This window comes from Colobus angolensis, unplaced genomic scaffold (assembly GCF_000951035.1).
Source record: "Colobus angolensis palliatus isolate OR3802 unplaced genomic scaffold, Cang.pa_1.0 Scaffold70, whole genome shotgun sequence".
NCBI classification, from domain to species: Eukaryota; Metazoa; Chordata; class Mammalia; order Primates; family Cercopithecidae; genus Colobus; species Colobus angolensis.
In genome coordinates this window covers 1,270,525-1,280,009 of record NW_012120710.1, presented here as the reverse complement: position 1 = coordinate 1,280,009, position 9,485 = coordinate 1,270,525, and the positions used below count along the sequence as shown (strand labels likewise).

General features: G+C 35.7%; 1 protein-coding gene across 1 annotated transcript in view; it reads right to left on the bottom strand.

Annotated features, from left to right (window-relative positions):
• Nucleotides 1–4,595: 4,595 nt before the first annotated feature.
• CSN3 (casein kappa) overlaps nt 4,596–9,485 on the bottom strand; it is a 16,930-nt gene continuing 12,040 nt past the window's right edge. Inside the window, exons 4-5 of the mRNA XM_011927095.1 lie at nt 6,982–7,477; nt 4,596–4,766 (exon numbers count right to left, since the gene is read on the bottom strand). Coding sequence (XP_011782485.1) covers nt 7,016–7,477 — 462 coding nt within the window. The 3' untranslated portion in view covers nt 4,596–4,766; nt 6,982–7,015. The remainder of the gene's footprint in view (nt 4,767–6,981; nt 7,478–9,485) is intronic.

The following is a 9,485-nucleotide window of genomic DNA, read 5'->3' as shown; positions in this document are numbered from 1 at the left end:
GGTGGAGAGGCCAGTATCATCGAGTTTAAGGAGTATTAAGGGACAGAGGAGCTGGGAGGGGCAGGATGCTGGGTGGCACATTAGTGGATCACTTGATTTTGGAAGTTCAGGAACTATTTCCTCAAGGATATAAGTCAGGGATTCAAATTTTGATTAGATGCTATGAATTATCATGGTGATCTGAGCAGCTTCAGAAAAGTGCTGGAGGATGGTAATGGTATAGCTAAAGCAGTGACAGAAGTCTTTGAGTCACTGGGGTGAATAGCATGATGATCTAATGAAGAGAAATGAACTGTAAACAACAGGACTATGAAAATTGACTTTATCTTAAGAACAACAGATATCCTTGGCAATATCACTTAGGGAGTTAAGGGATAAATGAATGAACATTTATTGAATGACCAACTAATATAAAGTACTCTAATACCTTAATTACTTTAATCAGATAAAAGGTTATATGTTCTAGTGATATGATAATGGGTATGACAATGATAATAAGGTACTCTAATACCTTGAATACTCTAATCAGATTAAAGGTTATATGTCCTAGTGTTATGATAATGAGGGTTGGTGGATTGAATTGCTAGAGTTCAAAGCTAAGTTCCACTAGTCAGTATTTTCTTATCTTAGCCAAATTACTTAATCCCTCTGAGCCTCAGTTTCCTCATATCTGCATAAGTATAATAATAGTACTTCCCTAAGAGAATGCAATATAAAATAAATACCTATAAAACCCTTGTTATAGAGTCTGACAGTATATCAATAAACCAGTAAATAGTACTTTCCATTATATTTATTGCCCAAAGTTACACAGCTAAGTAATACTGAGCTGAAACTTTGATCAGATTCTATACAAATATGAACCCTATACATTTTCACTACCATATGCTTGTCCATGTGGAGTTGTTTCCACATATGTAAAATGAGGATCAATTACAAATTACTTCAAGAGTTCAAGAGTTTATTGGTGAAGATTAAAAGGTCGGCATGTGTATAAGTGCTTTATACATTTTAAAGTGCCATACAAATACTTGCTATATAATGTAGCACTGGATTCTGAGTACCTGGGAACTTTCAAATATTTTGCAGGATTGAGAAATAAAATGTTTTTCTACATCTCATTTGACTATGACATCTTAGAGGTGGGAGGGAAACATGCTGTATTTACAGTGAGCAATCAACTAGTAATCGACAGAAGTAAATGACTACGGGTGACCATCTCCAGATCAGATCACTTCTGTGCCAACAACCCAATTTCTCATGTGTAACAAACCACTTCTACCTGGATGAATCCTTGCATCCAAAGTGATTTATCCAAGTCAAAGATAAGCAGCTCAACAATGTATTTTGTGAACATGTAAAAATAGTAGCTGAGGGATTTAGTACATATTTCAGTTAGTTATCCAATAGATGCAAATATGGAGTAACATCATATCTGGGAGGTAAGTGTTTAACTTAAATATTACTTTTGGCAACTCATTATTAATGTTATTTAATGAGACATAATCATATTAATATGAGCCAATATTAAGAATGTTTTTCTTGTTTCAAAGTATTTTGCTTCACATTTTATTTCACTTGCTACATTGAAAATGATTTTATAGTAGTTTTTACATGTTTAAGAGCATAGACTTTTTATTTTTTATTTTATGTATTTAAGGTATACAACATAATTTTTTATATACATAGTGCTATGGTTACTACAATCAAGCAAATTAACACTTTCATCATTTCACAATGTTACCATTTTTATGTGTGTCAAGAGCACCAAAAATCTGTTAACAAAAACCTCAAATAAAATACTATATTATTAACTGTAGTTCTCGTGTTGTACATTAGATCTCTAGACTTATTCATCCTACATTCAACTCTGTATTCTTTGACCTACATCTTTCCAGTGTGGCCCATCCCCGGTAGCTACCGTTTTGTTCTCTGTTTTTATGTATTTGACTGATTTTTTTTTTTTGATTCCACATGTAAGTGAAATTAGCTTTCTGTCCTACAACTTCAAAGTTCATCCATGTTGTGGCAAATAGCAGAATCTCTTTTTTTTTAAGGCTGAATAATATCCCTGTGTGTTTGTGTGTGTGTGTGTGTGTGTGTGTGTGTGTGTGTGTGTTTCAACATATTTTATCCATGTCTCTTGATGTACACTTAGGTTTTTTCCACGCTGGCTATTATGACTAATGCTGCAATGAACAAGAGAGTGCAAATATTGTTTCGAAGGGTGATTTCATTTCCTTTGAGTAGAACCCAGAAAAGGGTCTTTTGAGTCATACACTAACTCTATTTTTATCTTCTATAGGCACCTCCATACTGCTTTTCACAGTGGCTACACCTATCTACATTCCCACCAACAATGCACAAAGACTCCCTTTCGTCCACATCCTTGTCAACACTTGTTATCCCTTGACTTTTTGGAATAGTCATCCTAACAGGTGTGATGTGATATCTTATTGTGGTTTTGATTTGCATTTTCTTGATAGTGATGCTGATCATCCTTTCATATACTTGTTGACAATTTTTTTTTTGTTTTCTTTGGAGAAATATCTATTTATGTCTTTTGCTCATTTATTTTTATTTTTGTTATTTATTTTTTAATTTTTTAAATTTTTTTACACAGAGTCTTGCTCTGTCACCCAGGCTGGAGGGCAATGGCCTGATCGTGGCTCACTGCAACCTCCACCTCCTGGGTACAAGCGATTCTTCTGCCTCAGCCTCCCGAGTAGCTGGGACTACAGGCACACATCACCATGCCTGGCTAATTTTTGTATTTTTAGTAGAGGCAAAGTTTCACCATGTTAGCCAGGATGTTCTCGATCTCCTGACCTCGTGATCTGCCCACCTTGGCCTCCCAAAGTGCTGCGATTACAGGCGTGAGCCACTGCACCTGGCCAATCTTTTGCTCATTTAAAAAAATCAGATTATTTGTTTTACTGCTATTGAGTTTTATGAGTTCTTTATATATTTTGGATATTAACCCCTTATTAGACAAATAGTTTGCAAATGTTTTCTCCCAACGTATGGGCTGTCTTTTTATTTTGTTGATTATTTTCTTTGCTGTGCAGAAGCTTTTTAGTTTGATGTAGTTTATTTACTTATTTTTGATTTTGTAGCCAGAGCTTTTATTGTGATATCCAAAACAATTTTTGCCAAGGCCAATGTCAAGGACGTTTCTCCCTATGTATTCTTCTAGCAATTTTAAAGTTTCGAGTCTTACATTGACCTTTTATCCATTTTGAGCAGATTTTTGTGTATGGTGTAAGATGTGGGTCCAATATCATTATTTTGCATGTGATATCTAGTTTTTCCAGCACCATTTATTAAAAAGACTATAATTTTGCTATTGTGTCTTCTTTGTATCCTTGCTGAAAATTAGTTGACTGCACACGTTCAGGTTTATGTATGGATTCTTTATGCTGTTCCATGTGTCGGTTTTTAAAGAGCATGGACTTTAAAGCAAGACTTTGAGTTCAAATCTCAGCCTCACATGGGGAAAATTACTTCATTTCTCTTTCACTTATAGTAACAACAAGAACAAATATATGTGGTTCATGACTACATATTACATGAGTAAATACATATAAAAAAAGAAGATTGACAAATATTATGTACTTTATAACTGCTCGTTGCTTATTTTTATCAGCCATTATTATTGTTTGTGTTCTTGAAATACCTTGTGTATAATAGGTGATAAGATATTTAATGATATAAATTTTGCCTTTTCCACATATTTACTTTGTTTTTCAAGAAATTAATAATATCATTAATGGTCATAGCAAATAAGGTCTAGCCATGTCATATTCCTTCCGTGCCTCTGTTCCAGACTCTCCATTTGAGGGAGAGAGCAGGTAAAAGACTGTAAATCAATCCTAATAATAGCACATCTATTGGGAGTCACAGCAGAAGATTAGATAAATGACCAGTAAACATTTTATAAGGGCTGAGTGAGTTTTATTTTTTTCTGGCATGTTAAATATGACCAAGCACAAAGGTGACCTGATTTTTCTTGCAATATTTGTTTAAGAAAACAGCTATGTCATATCCTTGAACCTTGAATATTCACATGTTTTTCCAAACTTGAATACCTGAATTCCAGAAGCTTTCTGATGTGTGATGTGTGTGTGTGTGAGTGTTTGAACAGATGTGAGACTGTGGCTTCCAGTGTGGGGAAATCTGGTCATGCATGTCTAGAGTCTCTGTCAACATTTATAATTTTGCAACGTATCTGTGTTTGTAGTTGTGGACATTTGTAATTTGCCTGTGCCCAGAATTTACTCTTAGGAATAATCTAGACTAACGTTAGCAATACGTTTGGGCACTGAAATTTAATGCTAACTCTAGAGTTCCCATGGCTCTCAAGAGTCATTCTGTGGTCCCCTGGATTGGAACACTATGGCTTGGCTCTTCTCTGGTCTCAGTGTCATCCTAGAGGAGAAATTCTTAGTGTCAGACCATGAACCACTTTTGAGAACCTGATGAAACTGTGAACTCTGCTTTTAGGTAAATTTGTGTACTCTAACTCACACTAAATTTGTCAGCATTTCAAAGTTTCAGAGATCCCTGAGGTCCCTTTGCAAACCCCTCTCAAAGAATCAGTTGCAATCAGTTGGCTTTATTGGGCAAGAATCAAAATATTGAATGTGGCATGAATGTAAAATGTAAGGAGAGAAGAGCTGAATCTGTGAAAATCACATTTTCAGTTGACTGAAGGCGGACAAATGACTGAAGGAGAGTGTGAAGTAGTCATTTGGTTTCAGCAAGTCCTATAAAAAATAAAGACAGTTTAGAAATTTATTTATAGTGTGTTAATAGTTCTCATGATATATATTTATTTAGCTTCCATAATTTTTCTTTTTTGTCGTATCCCATAAGTTAATCAGATTAAATATTTAAATTTAAATATTTAAAATAGGCATATAGTAAACTGAAAATAATAGACATTATGTAATATTTACTGAAAAACTGTCTTTTACATGTTTCTTTACATTTTGCATCAGTAAAATATGTAACTACTTATTAAATAACTTGCTTTCATGTTGTCTTTAATAAAATTTTCTTATTTCGTTCTCAAAAATAGGGTAAGCCAGCTGTCTAACCAGCTCTTATTCTCTTTTTCTTAACAGATATCCTGTTGAACAGCAACTAAACAACACAGTTTACCCATACGCTAGTCTAAGGAAATCACAGTGTATTTTCCCTGTTTTTTGGCAAGTTAGACAGCCCATATAAAAATAAATGACATAGTAATTAAGCCCCACTATCTGATACTAAACAGGTTTGGTTTGCCTCCCTTTTGCATGTTCTAGCTGTGATAATTTACTTAATGTCCTCAGTCCTACTAGTTTTTATCCCTAAATTTGAGATAGGAATAATATCTGTTTCGTATAGTTACTATGGGAATCAACAGACATAATTATGTACAGTTTTTATCATTTAGTGGAGACTTAGGATATTGGTTAAAAATAAATGTTAATATTTATTAATTTTACTTTATCTTTTCCAATCCATGACATTTTACAGATCGATCAGTTTTTAAAATCCTTTCACATGTGCGTTCTCACTTGAGTCTCATAGCAACCAGAAATGAGAAAATAAAAATTCAGAGAAAGTAATGACCAGCCTATGGTCATTAGGCAAGAAGATGAAAGAAGCAAATTTTTCTGGGCTAATGCTAGCCCCATGATATCACAGACCATTGTCTGGTATTTTAGATCATAAAGCATGTAAATATCTGATGGACTGAAAATATTTATTGCAAAGAAACTCAAAATTTTGCAATTTTCTCCCCAAAGTGTGTTTTTTATTTTTTTTCAGTCGGAGTCTCGCTCTGTCGCCCAGGCTGGAGTGCAGTGGGGCGATCTCCGCTCACTGCAAGCTCCGCCTCCTGGGTTCATGCCATTCTCCTGCCTCCACCTCCTGAGTAGCTGGAACTACAGGCGCTCTCCACCAAGCCCAAGTGCAGTGGCGCGATCTCAGCTCACTGCAAGCTCCGCCTCCTGGGTTCATGCCATTCTCCTGCCTCCACCTCCTGAGTAGCTGGAACTACAGGCGCTCTCCACCAAGCCCAGCTAATTTTTTGTGTTTTTAGTAGAGAAGGGGTTTCACCATGTTAGCCAGGATGGTCTCGATCTCCTGATCTTGTGATCCACCCGCCTCGGCGTCCCAAAGTGCTATAATTACAGGCATGAGCCACCACGCCCAGCCTCCCCAAAGTATTTTACACTCTTTGGATATTTTTCACTTTGTTAATCATTCTCTTTGTTTAAATTCTTCTCATAAGTTTCAGATTATTTTAGAGTCTACCATTATCCATTGGTCCAAGTAATAAATAGTAACATTTTGCATCACATTCAGTGTTCTGAAAGTATTCTTTTAATATTTATGTGCTTTTCAAGTTAAGCATTATAATTCTTCCATGGGTTTATCTTAGAATAGGAGAAATATGAGAGGCTTAACTTCATGAATCATTTTGGAAATGATGTCTGAAATAAAGAAATGCATGGAAACATATCATTTCCTTTCACTCTTCATACTACAATGAGAGTGCAAGAGAATTGTTACACAATTAAAATTTACTTAAACCCATATTCTATACAACTTTGTCTAAAATTATTTTTGAAATAAAAATCATGAAAGTGTTACTTGCTGTTTTACTCTACTGTCATAGTTTGTGTGTGAATAAGGATGAAATAAAACCATTACATTCTAAGAGTGTCCCAATTGTCATAAAAAAGTTTGATAATAAAGTTGCCAATTATTTTCACTTTGTCAAATAAAATTATTTTAAATTTCCAGTTGGAACAGAATCTGGTATATCAATGCTATGGGTTTACCAAGGTAAAATTGTAAGTACCCTGTTTTTTTTCTGCTTCTGTAACACACTTAGTTTATCTATTTGTACTATTTTAGAATTTATGGTTGTATTCATAAATCCATGCTTCTTGTCAGAATTATTCATTTTGTACATTGTTCATTTACCTGTGTTGTCTTCTTTGATATTTCCTTGGTGTTTTCACGCCGTAGGTGTAGTAACTGAGACTGTGGTTGTCTCAGGGGTGCTTGTGATGATGGACTCTGATAAAACTTCTGGAGTGACTACACTGTCCACCGTTGGTTCAGTGATAGGAGCTGGTGTAGGTTCAAGAGTAGTGATGGTATTGATGGTAGGGATGATTATTTTATCCTGAATTTTCTTTGGGGGGGTGGCAATAAATGATGGATGTAGGTTTGGGCGACATACCACTGTGGGTAGGTGGCTATTTGGTAGGTATTGCCGCTGAGCAATTTGGGCATGTGGCTTAACTACAGCTGGGTTTGCATAGTATGTGCGAGGCACATATGGATTATTAATTGCGATAGCTGGTCTGTGTTGGTACAAATTGGTTCCATAATAAGGATAGCTATTTGGCACATAATACATTGGGACATATGGAGCTGTTTTCTGATAGAACCATCTTTCACCGTTCTCATGGCACTACAAAAAAGAATAAATTATACAGAATATTATTATTATAGACCCAAATGTGGAAACACCTTAAATCTGCATTTTTTGAAATAATATAGTATGTGCCATTGAGTAAGATATTAGAAGTAGGGAACCCAGCAACAATATTATTTAATAAGATGTTGATTTCGGTGGCTCAAGCCTGTAATCCCAGCACTTTGGGAGGCCGAGACGGGTGGATCACGAGGTCAGGAGATCGAGACCATCCTGGCTGACACGGTGAAACCCCGTCTCTACTAAAAATACAAAAACTAGCTGGGCGAGGTGGCGGGCGCCTGTAGTCCCAGCTACTGGGGAGGCTGAGGCAGGAGAATGGTGTAAACCCGGGAGGCGGAGCTTGCAGTGAGCTGAGATCCAGCCACTGCACTCCAGTCCGGGCGACAGAGTGAGACTCTGCCTCAAAAAAAAAAAAAAAAAAGAAAAGAAAAAAAGAAAAGAAAAGAAAAAAATAAGATATTGATTTGTACATTGCCTTTCCACTTCATGATTTTCAATATTATAAATATTATTTTGATAATATCAATATAATATTTGTTTCAAAGAAATTAGATGAGTTTATTCATAATGTAAACCATATTGCCCAGAGTTTGGCATATATAGAAAGTGATCTGATATGTTAGCTATTATAGGTACAACACAGAGAAAAATCTCATTCAGAACTTTGACATGTTATATGCAAGCACAGCATGCAGACACATACAAAAGGCACACACACACATATGTATTCTCACCACATATTTGTAATTGATCTCAAATTTTATTCATTTAAAAATTAGCCCAAGAGCACATTTATTTTTCCTAAACTAATTATAGCAGAATAGTAATATAATGTGATGTGGAGCAATTCCTGGATTTGAATTTTGGATTTTTGTTGTTGTTGTTGTTTAATTTTCTTCACAAAAGATTAGATAAAGAATTGTCTATATCTTAGCATGGATGGTCTTTACAATTTGGCATGTTTTTGCTGTGACTGGTACTGGTAGTTCTTTTCCATGTTTACTGCTTCCTTCAGGAGCTCTTGTAGGGCAGGCCTGGTGGTGACGAAATCTCTCAGCATTTGCTTGTCTGTAAATGATTTGATTTCTCCTTCACTTATGAAGCTTGGTTTGGCTGGATATGAAATTCTAGATTGAAAATTCTTTTCTTTAAGAATGTTGAATATTGGCCCCTACTCTATTCTGGCTTGTAGAGTTTCTGCCGAGAGATTCACTGTTAGTCTGATGGACTTCCCTTTGTGGGTAACCCGACCTTTCACTCTGGCTGCCCTTAACATTTTTTCCTTCATTTAAACTTTGGTGAATCTGACAATTATGTATTTTGGAGTTGCTCTTCTCAATAGATGCAGAAAGGGTCTTTGACAAAATTCAACAGCTCTTCATGCTGAAAACTCTCAATATTAATTAGGTATCAATGGGACGTATCTCACAATAACAAGGGCTATTTATGACAAACCCACAGCCAAAATCATACTGAATGGGCAAAATCTGGAAGCATTCCCTTTGAAAACTGGTGCAAGAAAGGGATGTCCTCTCTCACCACTCCTGTTCAAAATAGTATTGGAAGTTCGGGCCAGTGCAATCAGGCAGGAGAAAGAAATAAAGGGTATTCAGTTAGGAGAAGAGGAAGTCAAATTGTCCCTATTTGCAGATGACATGATTGTATATTTAGAAAACCCCATTATCACAGCCCAAAATCTTTTTAAGCTGATAAGCACCTTCAGCAAAGTCTTAGGATACAAAATCAATGTGCAAAAATCACAAGCATTCTTATACACCAGTAACAGACAAACAGAGAGCCAAATCATGAATGAACTCCCATTCACAATTGCTTCAAAGAGAATAAAATACCTAGGAATCCAGCTTACAAGGGATGCGAAGGACCTCTTCAAGGAGAACTAAAATCTACTGCTCAACGAAATAAAAGAGGACACAAACAAATGGAAGAACATTCCATGCTCATGGATAGGAAGAATCAATAT